Consider the following 17,099-nt stretch of genomic DNA (forward strand, 5'->3'; position numbering starts at 1 on the left):
AAAAATACAAGACTATAGCGCAAAGACAAGGAATTTGTTGAATTTGGGGCATAACGATGTTGTTCATGTGAATTTGTACCCACATCAATTATAAGTCGTTATATTACCAATAACATCATTACTATAAGTTAATCTAAGTATTCGTAACTCATGCAGATACAAATTCACGTACGCATCATAAAATTTCCCGAGTGTTTGTGTTGGGTAGAATTGTTCATTTTCAGAAAAAGTATAGGGTGAATTCAGAGAGTGTGTGTGGCCACAATAGGTGAAGATAGGGTGAAAACATGATACACTTTACAGTGTTCAATTACTGCATCTTGTTTCTCCTCATTCAAGGAAAAAGAAGATAGCAAATATTATTATAGTTTCCAAAATGGAGGGGTCAGACAGAGAATCTGAGCAATAGAAATCAGACAGCATTCAGGAAACTTGTGATTGGAGGCCATCATGAATTTATCATACACTCTTCAACTTGATCACAAACCATTTTAGACATTCTTGTCTCATAAACCCATCTCTTGTCAGTGGAGATTTAGTAGATGTTGGAAGCATTTTGAGAGGCCTATATGCCCAAACAAACCTGACCCCACTCCCATTAATCATCAAATACTGCTCAAGACATCAACTTTTTCTCCTCTTTTTTTTTTTTTTTTTTTCCCAACGAAGGAAAATTAGTTTTTTTCTCAGATTTTTAAAATGACAAGTTTTTTTCTTTTTTGAATTTTATTATCAGGTAATGGATTAATTTATTTGAAAACAAAGAGAATGTGCTGCATTTTCATTCTAAAAGATCATCATATTTTTTGAGTTCGTCTACATGACTTCCCCTATGTTCTTAATACAACAAAAGGGCACAAGTGAGAAAGTCGAAACTAACGACTATAAAATTATAAGTACGAATTTCATGGATATATGTTTGGTCTTTATCTATTTAGTAGTAGTTACTTATCTAATTTTAGTATTAATTATTACTTAAATAAGTTAATTAAGCAGACAAGATGGGAAGAGAAACAGTATTTTGACATAAATTAAGGATAATTTAGAGTTAGGGTTACGCTACAAACTTAAAACAAAAGAGAAGTAGATGATCATGATCCAGTTGCCTGCTGCTGTGCACATGACATGGCTGAACAACATCAAAGAGAGGGGTCAAAATGTGATGGTTTAAATCTACTGCTGTTTTCCTGGATATGTATTATATGGTGATGGCGTGTGGATCAAACAAAGGACCAGTTGATGAACATGAAGCAGAGGCAGTGTGCATCTTCTTCTTCATTCAACACCTTCCACGCGACCGCCCTCTCGTACGATATCGGCCTACCCATACTTGACAAACAGATCCCACCTTGAAGACAAGCAAAACCCTGCAAGAAAATAATCCAATTTCTTATTACCAAATTCACTGAACTATGTGTTTGCACATTAAGTATGTAAAGAATTGTACCTGTTGCATGATCTGTGGAAGCTCGGCAAAAAGAGTCTTCTTTCCATTGTCGTTGAAGATTTTCTCGAGCGTAATGTCTTGGAGTGCAACTAAGGTTGTCTCCAGCATGTCTAGTCCTGCCTGATTTGCAAATGTGAACACCGGCAGCGCCTGCATGTGGTTTCGAGAACGTTAAGAGTAACCATCAAATATTAACGTTCGCATAAACTACGACAATTATGTGTCTGAACAAGATGATCCGAATAGCTTTACATGAAGATATGTAAAAGATTCAAATAACTCTTTTCAGATTATAATATACCTTTAGTGAGCAACACATCACAGCATCAGAATGATGCCAAAGGGTTTTAAGAACAGAGTCGCTTCCTTCAGTTGGGGTTTTGAGGAGTTCAACACCTAAGAAAAATCTGCAAAGGAAAATTATGAGTTGGAGAGTTAATAGTAATTATCATATAGAATCAGTATAATTGAGAATAAAAGATTGTGAAGAAAAAGTATCAGATCATGTTACCTATAGCTTTGGCAAATCCAACGTGCAAGTGTCTGTGCTTCTGGCGTACCAGGTGGAGGCCGCAAACTAGCATGAGGACCGAGACGAGAAGGGGAGAGCGCCAAAGCCACCCTTTGAACAGATGAAATGATGCTTCGAATATACTGTCTAGCCATAGCGGTTACACTTTCTTGAAGATGAATCTCAAATGCAAATTGAAATGCTATTGTCATGACCGATTTTGCAGTCCCAGCGTTCCTTGAATGATCACCAGGTGATCTGTTTCCTGTAGGTCCAACTTCGAGTGTCGATGCAAGGTCCAGTGTACGGTTTGGAGTAGAGGCGTCCTACAATAGTTTGAGAGTATGTGAGCGTGGAGCAAATACAACTGAGAAAGATTTATAATTATATTGTTTCAAGCAACCCTTACGGTTTTTGAATCAAGCGGAATTATGCGGAAACCAGATGGAAGAAGGGGTGCATCATCAGAGAAAGAGGCATCAATAGGAGCAAATATAAGTTCTGCACAGGTGCCGACAGCGCTCTCATCCACTCCGTTACAGACCTGATCAATCACCGTATAAAGATAAGTGAATACAAACAAGCATTATAATGCTCACGTTGAATCGTGCGCATGAAAAGCTAAGAACTTTAGAAACACACGTTAGTCCCACATGCCTATGATTTCAGTCAAGGATGAATCACTCACTTGCAAGAGGAAGATATCGCTAGGCATAATCATGTCGTCCCGATACTGTGCCATATTTTCCAGCCTAATAACTTCCATAAACTGTTCCACAGCAGCAAGAGAAAGAGAAATTTAAAGATAAGACAAAGCACCAAGAAAATGAAACAAATTATAGAATTTACACGACACATCATAAAGATATACTCAGCCAGAAACAGATATAGAGGTTAAAATTAAATTACTTGCCTCTTCATTCTCAATAGTGTGAGCCAATGGAAGAATAACCTGGCCACCAAAACATCCAACTCGAGACACAGGTAAACTGCACGGACCTGCTTTAACAGCAGCAGCAGAGTAGGCATCAATACCACTGTCAGCCCACTCTGATCGGTGTTCCCGTAGAAACCTTAACAGTATAGCAGGAGGAACATTCTGCACGAAAAGAAAATGCAAATATAATAAATAATGTGTTATTGAACAATGTTATGCAGTTGTAAGTGGTTTCCCAGGAAATGCCGATTCTAACTTAAAGTACATAACGTCTTGGTCGTCCACCCAACAAGAAGATGAAAAACCCATCCAAAGTATGTAGCCTTTTTAGATTAAACCCGCAACAATAACTGATTGTATTCTTCTCTCATGATTACAGTAACAGAATTCATAATCGAACCATAATTATTGATTCAAAGTTGAAATCCTCACCTGTAATAACATGGATGCCTTAGCACATAGCACTGCATTACTCATAGATGGAAATCCATTTGCATAGGTTAGAATTGTTCCCATCAACTTTCCCGGGGAAGAGTTCACATGGACGGTAACATCATCGATGCCATCACTTTCTATCATGGACCAACCCTCATCTGTGAACCCGTTTACAGCCTCATTAAAACCTCTGCATATTAAAAGAGATGGATAAAATACTTGTTAAGATTGCTAAATGGCTCTGCGGAAAATATCAAATATTAAGAAACTGACCTGCTCAATCTTTGACTAAGAGCACGCAAAGCTGCAGGTCTTCTTCCCCAACCAGTGACGCTAGGCTGAGAAACTTCTTGAGAGATCTGCCTCAACTGGCGTAAAGCCTGAAATCATCCATCATACCTTATCAGATGTGCCTCAACGCGGATGTTATAGATGAAAGCACCACATATTTCAAGAGTACAACATAGAAATGGAAGTTCTGATTTTCTGGGTTGGGGGGAGGGGATTGTATAATGATAGGCATACCGCCAAAGTTGTCCTCTGAGCAAGTAGGGTTGATGATTCATATAGAGGACGCAACACTTCAGGAACACTCCAAGGCTGCCAAGCACAATAATATAGATTTCTTACTCAATCAGCTCAAGAAGCAAGGGATTAATTAATATGATTAACAGAGCAGCTAAGATACCTCTAAATCCATATGGTCAACAATATGGATAATGGATCCACCACCTTCACACGGCCTTATTAGGTATCCACTTGGAAGCATTTCTGCTCTTACAAAATGCTGCACCGGAGGCATGCTGGGACCATTCTGAGTGTTGTTCAGTGATCTCTCACATACCTACATGCAGAGGATTTGCTCAGTAAATGCACGAAACAGACATAAGTGTAAAGAGATCCATATTCTATTTTTCACTACGAAATTTAGAGTTTGGAAGATACCACAAGGCTTCCGTCCTCCATAACAGACGTATAGCGAAGTAACCAGAAGTCACGAGCAGGAGCCAGTGTGGTTGGTGCATAGAGCTGAATCAATTTTCAAAGAAATATTTAGCTTTTAGACAATAACAACATAAATGACTGCCACATAAAGATAGAATCAAACCTGCATGTACAGCAATTCAACAGTTCCACCGCTTCCAGTAGACAGCACATTGAGCACATCCACAGCTCGGCAATCACGGTACCATGAAGGCCGATCTTTTAGGATTTCGGCAACCTGATTATGTTCAGGATTTAGAATTAATTCAACGGAACTGCACAATGCTCAACATAACCACAAAGGCTTGTTCAAAACTTACTCGTGTGGGTTCTAGTCCCACAAGGCCGCATGCACGTGATGCTACACCTGTGCAACCATGAGAAATAGCAATGATTCCAATGGAATCCGGACCAGGCTGCAAATCAGAGAAGCACATGAAATTTTAGAATGGTGGAGGAATATAACATATCTTGGAGGGGAACCTCCAAATATCAGGCCAGAAGAAATTATAACAATTAGAATGTATATATACAAAAACAGAAGAGAATGCAGCTTTAACTTAGAAAACTGTTAAAAGTATTCGACTTTAGTTTACGAAGTCTCTTTTCTTATCCTATAATAAAAATCTATGTGGAGCAATAATTATCTCATTTCAACCTACAAGCAGAGAAGGACAATATTACCTTCATCCCAGGCATTTGGACCCACTCCACAGCAGTTCCAGTGGCCTTTGATAGAAACTCTGTTAAAGTCTCCTCCGCAATGGACAAAAGTCTAGACAAGATACAAGCAAAAGTCATAAGTTATCAAAGGCAAGAAGAAGAACAGTAAAGTAATGGACACAAAAGAAGAAAAAATATTCTTCACTCACCCTGCAGGACTGGCATCCCTAGGTGGATGCTGAGGAGTCAAGTGGTGCTGACCACTTGTTACCACCGATTCACAACTGTTATCGGTGGTGGCCAGTGTTGTCTGCGGAACCAGAAATACAAGATTATCAGAAACACGGAGAATTAAGAACAGATATTCAAAAGAAAATGTTCCTTTACATTTTGAGTCTGCTGACGGAAATAACTGTTCTCGTACACCAGCTGGGAAACTTGCTTCTGCAACCGATCATTTTCCTCCATCAACAACTTATTCATTGCCGTCAATTTCCTATTTACAGCTTGAAGGCGTGACGCCTCTTTTCGCTGTTTTTCCCTGCATCTGTATCGAAAATACAGAATAATAAAGCAAAATTCCATGAAATATCAGCAATCTCATGGCAAAGTACTAAAGCACAGATCCTTGTCTAATCAACACTTGAAATACATTATAGTTATATAGACCTTCTGTTTTGAAACCAAACTTTGATCTGCTTAGGCTCAATGTTGGAGAGAATAGGGCATTCCCGGATTAGCTGCTGCCGGCGGAGTGAACTGGGCTTAGGACACTCATGGTACAACCTTTCTAAAGCCTCCACCTGCTCAGGAGTGTACCTCACATACTTGCCGTTATCTACCCCCATTTTGCTACTGTCTTTGCAGGCCGACGTCACCGCCATCATAACTTCAAGAAATCAAGATTCACTCACAAAATTTACCCACAAGAAACAAATAAAAAACCCACCTTTTCTTGCACGAGAAATGAATGATGAGTTCAGATTAAAACCCAATTTTGCAACATTTCAGATACGAATTTCAAGAGGATGGGTTTAATGGTGCCAAGTTCTCTACCAAGACCAAAACCAGAAAAGCCACTTCAAATTGTTAAGACTTTCTTCCTTCCTAACTAGTTAACAATACAACAAATAAAGATAGAAACTTTCTGTCTTCCTTCAAACTCTTTGACCCTATCCCCAATTTTTTTAAGCTCAAATCAAAGAGTTAAGCAATCGTCTTCATCTATATGTGTGTGAATTATAATCACACAAAGTGGATAACTTTCTCCCTCAGATCCTCATAAAATCACGAACCCATGGCAGCCCACATAAGCAACGTAACTCTTCAGGTGTCTCTAAGTGTGGATCTGCGTATAGATATGCACATGCACGCAACATTTATACTTAGAAGGCATACACATAAAATATTTTTCCGAGTACCCGCATGTGTCTTTTCAAAGAAGTGAAAAATATCTAATTCCCGGTGAAGCTTGTGTCTGAAGCGTCTTGAAACTTCCACTACTCTTCAAATTCAAGAAACCTCAAGAAACTCACACACAGACACACACACATTCATACAAGATATGTAGATGTTTGTGCCTTACCTGTGAGGCTCGTTTGAAGGCAAACGCTATCGTCGTGTTTCTTCAGAGGCACACAGCGTGAAGCACTAAACGCAGATCTTCCATGATCACCGTTTTCTAGCGTTCTTTTTTCTTTTTCAAGAGAACGACCCTTTCCGGAAAATCAAATTCGGGCTCTTGCGTATATGTGCTGAACTGTTCAACTGAACGGCCTCCAAAACCATCCAAGACTTCACACGAAGATATATATATATATAAGGATTTACGTATACGTAAATGGGTTCGTTTTGGTGTGTTTTTGAAGGAGAAAGAAAGAAGATATGATGTAAGTGTGTGTGTTTGGATTTGGAAGTGTGTGTATGTGTTTGTGTCTATAGAGAAAGGGAAAAGAGGAGACAGAAGTGAGAAGTGGAGACCATTTTTGGGGGAGTAAATCAGTTTGAATGTTCTTTTTGCTTTCCGCTGTTTCTCTTTTCTTTTTTAGCCTTTCCCTTCCCTTCTTTCTCTATTTCCTTTCCCTTTTCTTTCTTACTATCAATTTCTGATAAACTATCACAATCATAATTTCAATAATTTTGCTAAATATAATTGATTAAATTTGACAATATAGTTTATGGATTTCTTACCCATTCTATTTCTTATGGACTCCAATAATGGGAAAATAATAATAATTTTTCGTCAAAGTAGCTTCAGACCTTTTTCCTAATTGAAATTGATCTTATTCAACTAAATTCCTAAGACTCAACAAAACACGTATTGAAAAGAATTATTAATGAACCCAATAAATTATAATTTAGTTGATGAAATTAAATTTTTATGATCATAAAATTAAAAAAATTCGAATATTGTTAATACGTACATACGGGTTTTATTTAATATAAATTTTAATCTACTAATAGTAGTTCTTGATTGATTGTCTAATGTGGTTATATAAATTTGATATCAATAACTGTTCATTGTACATTACATTTCAACATTCCCCAATGCCTACTGAATTTGTCTGCACTCTCAATTAATCAATTCCTATTTTTTTTTTCCGCATCTGGTAAATTATATTATTTCATTGATCCCAAAATTTCAAATTTTAAGATTTAAATAAAATTAGAGAAACTAAACATGTTTTATATCTGTATATATTACTATTATATTATCATATATTTAAAATATAAGTTTGAAGAAAATAGTTTTAACTTTGTGTGTGTTGGGGGGGAATAAGGGGTAAGGGGTTGTTTGGTGGGGGGGATGGGGTAAAACGGAAGGAAGGACAAAATAATGAGAGAGGAGTGCATGCGCCTGAGGCTGAGGCTGAAACTGAGAGTGTATTTTGTATGGATAGCCGGCAGCAATCATGCTTTTGTTTCATTCTTCATCATTCTCTCTCTCTCTCTCTCTCTCTCTCTCTCTCTCTCTCTATCTCTCTCTCTCTCTCTCTCTCTCTCTCTCTCTCTCTCTCTCTCTCTCTCTCTCTCTCTCTCTCTCTCTAAATTCATCAATTTTATGTCTGCATTATATATATATATGTATATATATATTCCTCTCTCATTATTATTATTATATTTATCAAAAGTATCAAAAAACAACAAATATTTCTACATTCCATTTGTCTGATATGATACCCCCAAAATATCATAGGATCAATCATGTCCTCATTAAATGCACTCCTACCCTATACATTTAATTAGCTTCTGACACCTCAAAATCTAAATTAAAATAAATTATGGATATATTACTTGATTCATAAAATTAAAATCTCATAATCAAACTAGAATACCATTATTTGTCTACTTCATACCAGTTTTTTTTTTACAGTGTTTGTTTACTTGAATATCGATGTATAAAATTAATTTTTAATTTGAATATATTAAATAATGTAATGAATCATATATAATATAAAAATAAATATAATAGATAATTCTTAATCTAATTAGAATAATATTATTTTGTTACTAAGTATTTAAAATGTAGTGAATGGTTGAGCAGTGGTAGTGGTCTTCCTTAAGTTCTGCCACTGCTTTGAAAATTTGAACATACATACACATTAGTTTAGTTGGGGTTTTATTGGTTAAAAATGGCAGACCAATTCAAGTGGCTAAATATACATATCTTTGATTTTTACCCATATTTCTAAGCACTCAAATGTAGACTTAGAAAAAAAGGGCTCCTATTTTCTACACCTCTGTCAAACACTTTTCTTGGTTAAAAGCGTGTTTTTGCAGATCATATCAACAACATAAGATAAGATTAGGTAAATTTTAATCACTTGAGTTGAGTCACATAGACTCTTCCTTTGATGGAGGGTTTGATTAGCTTTTCCCCTTGCTCCCTTTTTCAAGAATCAAATGGATGCAACTCAATCTTTGTTTCACTTTTTTCACTCTATATTTGTTGTATAGACGAATTTGTGAGAAATAATGTATTGTTAAATTTCTTGATGGTCAGAATTTTGAATTAAGATTAGTATTTTTAGTACGAATTGGTCGCAATAAGACATGCAGACAGATTAAATCATTTAAGAATAGAGCTGTTTGGATTACAAATTATGACTTTTTTGATGTTGTAATCTCTCGTTTATTTTTATTTGAAGCAATCAATAGTTTGATTAATGATTGTGCCTTTAATAAATATGTTAAATTTGTACTTGCTAGTAATTTCATATGATGTAGACTAGACTAGACTGTCCAAAATTGCAAACCATGTGAAGACAATTAATAACCAATTACTTCAATTACTAGGAAAAAAAAAAGAAAAGAAAAGGTGAAAAAGGTAAATGAGAAAATGCAGAAGCAAGCACGTGTCCTGAACAATGTCTGGCGTGTGCTTAACGGGAGACCGACCGTATCTGCGTATGGCCCACATTTCTGGGAGTGTGGCCCGCACGCGTGAAGATGGGGTGGGAACTTTATATCGTGCTCCACGCCCCCCCTCCTCCCCATCCCATTCTTTTCCTTTTATTATTTCTCACGCTAACGCTATACCCCCCACTCGGGCCACTCCTTACTTTTGTCAAGGCTAAAGCATCCCAACAATTTCGGCCACGCGCGGTCTTTAAAAGAAGCCGTGACGCGTGAGACACATTCCAGATTCAAAGACGAAAAAATTTGTTACTAGTTAGTGCTCTATGTTTATATATAGTCTTTTAATTTAATAAAAAGATTATGAGATAAATAATAATTAAATTATTTGAGGACTAAGGACAAAAATGAGTTTCAACATCAATCGATCAGAAGTCAATCAATACACGATTTCAACGGATGGGACATGAGATACGGGCCGCCCATGTACGAGTACAATACATACCATGATAAGAAAATACGGGTAGGGCCTGATGGATCCACGCGTACTGTAGTAAGTGGAAGGCATGAAAAGACGTTTGGGAGTGGGCCTGAGCCGACAGGTTGTAATCGGGGCCCGCAAAAGCGGCGCGAAGAAAGAGATCCAGGCCCTAATGCCTGCCCCACTAAAGGCAAAAAAATGGTACGATGCTCCACACTCATTGGCTGATCAGAAGAATATTCGGCGTCGACTACTCTCTTTTTCTTTTTTCAGGGAATTAAAATGAAAATAAAAAATGATTTTCTAGGTAATTAAATGGAGATGCATCCCTGGAACCTGGTCCAGTTACACCACGTTTCTGAATTCGGGTTCCCTCTCATAAACTTTAGTATTTCATGATCATATATCATAGAGAGAATAGGGAATTACCTATGCCTTCTATAGAGATGGTAGAAGAATCCTTTGTGTTGGATAACATAACAGTGTATTCTTCTGCAAAATGCAAATAGCAGCAGCTTTCAAGTTCTGCAATAAAACCAAATGAAGTTGGTTGTGCGAAATTGCAACTTGATTTTTAGCTTTACATGTAACCAAAATTAAGTAGATACTTATCGTACAGAAGACATTGACAGGAGAAGAAATCAGGAGAGAATATATAAAGGTGGTGCTCAAGTATGTAAAGGAGGAAAAGAAGTCCACTCGTCCACACAATGATCTGTTATCTATGAATTAACAATAAGTCAGGTTCTTAATAGTAAGACACAAAAAAGATCAAGTCAAAAATTATTGATTCACTCAGGACAAAAGCATTATTCCCTGCTGAATCCTCTGGAGAGACAAACTGAGCACCCGTACAACAGAATCCATACTTATTTATAGAGCAATATATCCAGGGGTCTATGATTAGCTTTAAACAACTATCCTCCGAATCTTACACGGTCTTCATGGACTGAAACTTTTCTAATGTCCGGGGTGATGGGAGTGGGACTAAAGAGGAGAATATAGCAGGGAGATGCTGCCATCCTTTGACGAGATGCTGGAGTAAGTTCTTTCAAAATTTTCTCGTCCCCTCAGACCTGCACGGGAATAAGACAGAAGTGACTGAATGCTCAGTTTAATATCTCAATGAGAAGTTGATTCTATGATTGTACGAGCAAAAGTTAAAAACTCTGAGATTGTAGGACATAGAATGCTCTTCCTTACCTATTTACCATTTATATAATCAAGGAGAATTTTGTCAAGCTCAAAATGCCGGCAAAGAAGCTTCTGCAGTAATATTAACAGCGGGATTAATTATTACAAAACAATCACCCAAATTAATGAAGTCAACGATTACTACATTTATTTTCATGAGCAACCAGCAAAAGAAAAAAGAATTATGCACTCAATGACATAGAGGTCCAATGATTACTTTTTTGCCATTCACAATAGTTGAAGAAGCAAATTACAAATAAATACAGAAAGTCCTATCCTACAGCCGGAAAATTGTGGATATCAAGCATGCAAAGACGAAGCCAGTTTCTGTTTTGTTATAGTGCTAGAATTATTTTGTCCAAGTCCAACGTATAAGGAAATATGGCATGCACAAGTTTGGGAAAATTAACAATATGCAACAGTTGAACAACATAAATTTATACAGGACAATCAGGGTACAATTGGAACTGAGAGCTCTATGTTAATAAGTTAATAACAGGTAAAACGCCATTCCAATTGTTGTTTAGAATAATACCAACGAAGCAGCGTTCAGGCCTAGGACCGCATGTCTGGCTCATAACCATACCTTAGACACAGGAGAATCAAAAAGTTTGGCTTCCGAATCCGCCTCGGGTAAGCATGAGATCACAGCTCCATCATGAAACAATATGTAAGTTGGAAGTTGGTGAAGGCTTTCTGGATTGATGTTCACCAATGAATTAGTCATGAATGGCATAAAATTGACAGCAGAACCAATGCATAACATTTTATTCCACAAAAGTGGGTTCAAGAAAGTAATAGAAGCGAATGAAAGTTACAACCATGAGCTCTAATTAAAATGAATCCATACCAAGGTTGATACCAAACTTCTCAGCAGCATTTGGGAAGAGTCCAAGATCAACTGTCCCAAAGGACAAACTTTTAGTTGAGAATCTGTATCAGAAAAAAGTCAAGCATCAGAAAGCTTCGAATTGGTTACACAAGATACAAATGAAAGAAGAAACAGTTTGAGGACAACAATGCGAATCAATAAAATACAAATAACATCAACATGAGAGCATAGGGGAAGCTCAAGACTCACGTTATTGAGAGGTCAGGGAAAAAAGAACTTGATAGTATGCAACTGGATATAGACAATGAACGAAATTCCACCTGCCAAAAACGTATGAAGTTAACTAATGAAATTCCTCCGGTAACAGAGGAAAAGAAACAAACAACAGTAAAATAATCCATGCCTATTGAAAGGTGAAAATGATTAATTTATGGAATCCATTTTGCTGTGTGCAGCATGGTTTGATTATTCATGCAGATGGTTAAACTGACTTTTATACAAGAGTCAGTTGCTCAGCAAATGAAACTGCACTTTGCTTGACACGCTCTGAAAATTAATTAGAGTGAGAAGAGAGCCATAAGCTAGTCCATTTCCAATTCAACAGATAATCAAATGACTCATACGTGAGACAAGCCTAAGTTCCAGAGAATGCATATGATCTCGCAAGAGCTAATAAGAACTACATGATACAAACTGACCAGACTCCAACAACATTGATAAATATAAATCTAAGTTGTAATGTATAATAAAAGATTTCAAGGATATAGTTATTGGTTTTAAAAATTAGTCTGGCAAAAAAATGAAATGAATTCCTAGAAATTCTATTAATGGTTGTAGTAACAACACTGGAAAGGGTGACCATCAGTGATATTGAAGCACTGAAAGGCCTTTGGAACCTAAAATAACAAAATGCAGAACCATGTTTATTGATTTTTTACATATAGGGTTCGAGTTCTTACCCTTTTAAACTAGTGCATCTACAATTTGGCAATTTGTTATCAATATGTGTCCTTTCGTTTTTCTCTTCCATTGTGATTTTTAATGCATAGAACCATATTGTTCTAAGTACCAAGAGAAAGCCTACACACCAACCATCCAGAATTTTGATGTGTTCCCTTCAGTAAGCAAAGTTTCCAACTGGAGCGGTGTCAATTGACTACTTGTACCTAGATCAGTTAATGTTCAAAGAAACACAAAAATTAGACAAGGAGAAGAGAAAAAATTAAAATAAGAAAACTTACATTTTACATGTTCACAACTTTGACTTTTGCAAAAGATGTCATTAACTTGTTATTAAAGAAGCCAGGTCGATGCAGAATGAATAGAAGAAATATAATAGAAGCAATGTGATAATCGTAGTACCTAGTCCTCCATATGCAGGTTGCTGTGAGATAATGTAAATAACTGTCGGGCAGAAACATAAAAAAATAATTCAGAATTGAGAATATTTGACAAACTTTATATGGTTGAAAACTAAATTTTGGTGATATGTAATCACCCAAATAGACAACTCGAAACAATATATAGTCATTAACAAAAGAAGGAGTCATCTAACAAGCAATCAATCAACAACCACACAAATCAAGGCCGTTAAGAACTCATATTTTCATGTAAGACGAAATCCAGTCACTTGACCAGATTAGGACCTGTACTAAGCGATGAACATGGCAAACTTAAAACCTACTTTACACATTCACATATTCAAGCTAATGGTTGTAGATGTCCAATTGCATAGCAACTACTTCATCCATCATGATATCAGTGGAATCTAATGAACCAAAGTAAGTCGAACGTCAATTTGGCGCAGTATGATTTCAAGATATTTTACATTTTATTATATCATATATGAAACTTTCACTTGGAAGATCATTTATGTCGTTCAGTCCTTCAGTATAACAATATATCAGGTATATTGAACAAGAAACTACTTCATGCTAAAATCATACTTCAGATCACATTATGAAATTTAAATACAAGGTTCGAATTGTGATTTTGGGATAGAGATTGGACACAAATGAAAACAGGGAAAGACATACCCAGGAATGCTATTGCATACCACAAAGCCAAGCGATAATCCACAACCAAAGCAATAGCAGCAAGGAAAATCTGGAAGATGAACTCAAATTGGAATAGTACTTTTCATAAAAATAACGAGAGTTGAAAAGTTATGTATCATATAAACCTTGTTTAGCATGATACTCTAACTTCTTCCTAATTACAGAATGATGAGTTCTTCAGATGAATCTTTCTTGCAAACATTGTTTTATCATTGGAAAATCCAATAACATCTATGTGTAGGTAATATGTAAGAGAAAGCACATGAAGGATACACAAACCTCATCTGGAGAAGATTCAAAGGAAAACCAATTCTAAGTCCATTTAAAAGTTGAACAGATTTGTTTCTTTTTGTATGTGTTGTAAACGCTCTAATATCCTCTTTCCTAGACAACACTCAATTTACTAAAGCACCCATTTTCCGACAATCTCAAACTTTATACTCTATGTCTGCATGTATGAGTGCATGAATATCTGCATAGAACAGCAGTTTACTATATAGCCCTATCACTATGTGTGCATTTGTATTTATCTATATAGTGGTTTTTCATGAATGAGAAATTGTTGTCTACAACGTATACCAACAGATGAGAAATCAAATCAAGATTTCAGAAGGAGTGAATATGGCACCTTTGCAAAGAATAAAGTATCTGCTATAAAAGCCTCCCATGATTCTGTTCGTACCACCTGCAAGTTAAACCGACAAAAACAGAATATTTTGTTAGGAACTATCGCATCTGACTCTCTTCAAACAATTAGAACAATAACACTTGTTTAATGTAACATCCTACATACAAAGATTGGATACTAACACATCATTTCTCTGCCTCCATAATTATTCATGCCTGCTTAGCTCGAAAACATTACACATTTTCAATAACTATACCTTAACAATAGCATGAACCAAAAGTGAATCAGAAATCTATCCGTTTCCTTTACAATCGTTTGTATCTTATAAATTAAGAGAATACAAAAATTAATCATAACCACACAAAGCAAAAAGTAGAAATAGAAATCATACCTTAATAGCAGCTAAAACACAAAAGGCGAGCAGCGCTTGAATCTCCTGTAGAAAAAATAATAATCGAACAAACATTAACCAAATTGAGTACGAAAATGCGAAACTATTAACTGAAAACAATTACCGATCAATACATCGATTTTTCTTCAAACAAACAACGAAAACACAATTCAAATTTATAATTACTCGGTGAAGCAGATGAGCTGAGCGGGCAGGAGAGAAGACGTGAGCGGCGGAGCAGCGGACCGGAATGTAGAAGAAGAAAGCTAAGAAGTGGAGCAAATAGTATGGCTCCGAAATCATACGGTTCACCTGTTTTTTGTTGACATTTCTGAATCTGCGATCTCCCTGGAATTGAAAATCCGTCTTCTGCTTCTGTTTCTTTTCCGTTTAAACGTTCTGGACGCCCGAGATTGGGCCCGTTAATGGGCTGAATTGTTCAGGCCGTTCTCATAATAAGTAAACATAAATTGGCCCATCCTCCATAATAATAATCAATAGCCCGAACTTAAATTTATGAGGTTAACTTTATTAATAAGGCCCAATTAGAATGGATTCACATCCAAAAAAAAAAAAATCAAACCCAATAGTAGTGACATTATTAAGGCCCAAGTCCTCCAATTATCTCGTAATTGAATAATTATCATTTATCATCAAAGGCATGATCTATTCTAGTAAGAAGGAATAAGGTAAATTGCATTTTTAATCCCATCGGAGAAAAGAGTTTGCACTTTTGATCCTATACTTTATCAGTTTAATATTTTTTTGTCCCACAAAGTTCAAAAAAACAAAAAATTGGAGATGTAGTTTCATGCACTAATATTGTGGGACCAAATCTGTTAACTTTAAAACTATATCTGTAACGTTTTTTTACTTATGTGGAATCAAAAATATTAACTCCGTAAAAATACAAAACTAAAAGTGCAACACCACCAATTTTATGGGATCAAAACTACAATTTTACTGAAATAACAAACATGAGAAGGCCTTTGTGGTTTTGATAAGGTAGGTTGACTTGAGTTTGTGGCTTAATTTTGATTTTGACATGGAAAATCCATCATCTCAAACTAAATTTCAACTTTGAAACCTTTTTGTTTAATGTTATTCATTTCTATAAATATTTTTTTTGTAGCACATAATACTCAATATTGAATTGAAATGTTAAAAATATTTGTATTTTCAACCAAGAATCTCAATTTTTAAGCTAACAAAAAAAGAAAAAATAAAACCAAAATAATATATATATATATATATGAACTATCTTTGTTGCTTTATTTTAATTATATAGTTTGTTATTTAGTGATAAATTAGTATGTTTCTTTTGGAAAAGTCTGATCCAATTTTGTGTGTCCACTAATGAGGGACATTTAATTATAAGGAGTATATTGGTAATGGTATGGGGATGGGGTTATGCATGCAATGCAAGTGATGCAACCCACTCCCATCTCATTCCCAGAGCCTTTAAAAGGAAAGGGGAGAAAGAGCATGGGGGGGGGGGGGGGGGGGACCACAGATGCTGCGGTGCAATAGACGCACGTGACAGGGGTGCGGCACGTGCTAACACGTTACGGCGAGCTACAAAATATCATTGGAGTTGGGAGTGAGAGACAGGAGGAAGCAGGAAAGAAAAGGCGAACCCCCATTAGATGGTCGCCACGTAGCATGGGTCACCGCTACTTTTGGCTTTTGATACAAGCTTAGGCGCCCACATGCTCAGCTGACACACTCTCCACCCTTCCTCACGTGCAATTTGGACACTACGGAACACCCTAATTTTCTCTCTTTATTTATTATTATTAACTAAAATAAATCTTAAAAAAAAAACAGAAAAAAATTGAAAAAAAGAGTAATCTTTCAAATGAAGCAAGAAATTGCTTATATATATATATTATAGAAAATGGGAAGGGAATAATTAGGTAGTCGTGTTTCCTTTATTGATCTTTCTTTTTTGTAAAGAAGAAGAAGTCATATGGAGTACCACAATTCTCATATCAATAAAGCGACATCCATATGTTTTTATTTCTAATTTTTTATTATAATTGAAAAAAATAAGGGAAACAGTATTGGCATTTTTACCGTTCTTATTGTCTTATTTTTTAATTTTTATATTTAATTAAAAACATATTAAGTACTTAAATAAGCAGCACAAGTTTTGATCGTTTTAGCAATCGAATATAATTCGT

General features: G+C 36.0%; 2 protein-coding genes across 3 annotated transcripts; both read right to left on the reverse strand.

The window, feature by feature from the left end:
• LOC105164733 (homeobox-leucine zipper protein ATHB-15) lies at positions 1,003–6,992 on the reverse strand. Its single transcript, XM_011083474.2, has 19 exons — positions 6,563–6,992; positions 5,647–5,866; positions 5,365–5,524; positions 5,187–5,287; positions 4,999–5,089; positions 4,635–4,730; positions 4,439–4,552; positions 4,276–4,359; positions 4,019–4,174; positions 3,856–3,930; positions 3,604–3,710; positions 3,328–3,520; positions 2,872–3,057; positions 2,647–2,727; positions 2,368–2,502; positions 1,959–2,284; positions 1,749–1,854; positions 1,448–1,597; positions 1,003–1,367 (listed from the first exon to the last, which is right to left on the reverse strand). Exons 2-19 carry the CDS (start codon positions 5,862–5,864, stop codon positions 1,221–1,223), a joined length of 2,526 nt encoding a protein of 841 aa, XP_011081776.1. The 5' UTR covers positions 5,865–5,866; positions 6,563–6,992; the 3' UTR covers positions 1,003–1,220.
• Positions 10,426–15,227, reverse strand: LOC105164734 (thioredoxin-related transmembrane protein 2 homolog; the record flags this gene model as incomplete). 2 transcript variants are annotated; one of them, XM_020694334.1, is given in 11 exon segments in its annotated part: positions 10,426–10,890; positions 11,018–11,077; positions 11,595–11,704; positions 11,859–11,941; positions 12,090–12,160; positions 12,933–13,006; positions 13,203–13,244; positions 13,877–13,946; positions 14,526–14,582; positions 14,917–14,961; positions 15,103–15,227. In XM_020694334.1, coding segments are annotated over 10 exon segments (737 nt in total), but the record flags the coding sequence as incomplete, so codon positions are not given.

This window comes from Sesamum indicum, linkage group LG6 (assembly GCF_000512975.1).
Source record: "Sesamum indicum cultivar Zhongzhi No. 13 linkage group LG6, S_indicum_v1.0, whole genome shotgun sequence".
NCBI classification, from domain to species: Eukaryota; Viridiplantae; Streptophyta; class Magnoliopsida; order Lamiales; family Pedaliaceae; genus Sesamum; species Sesamum indicum.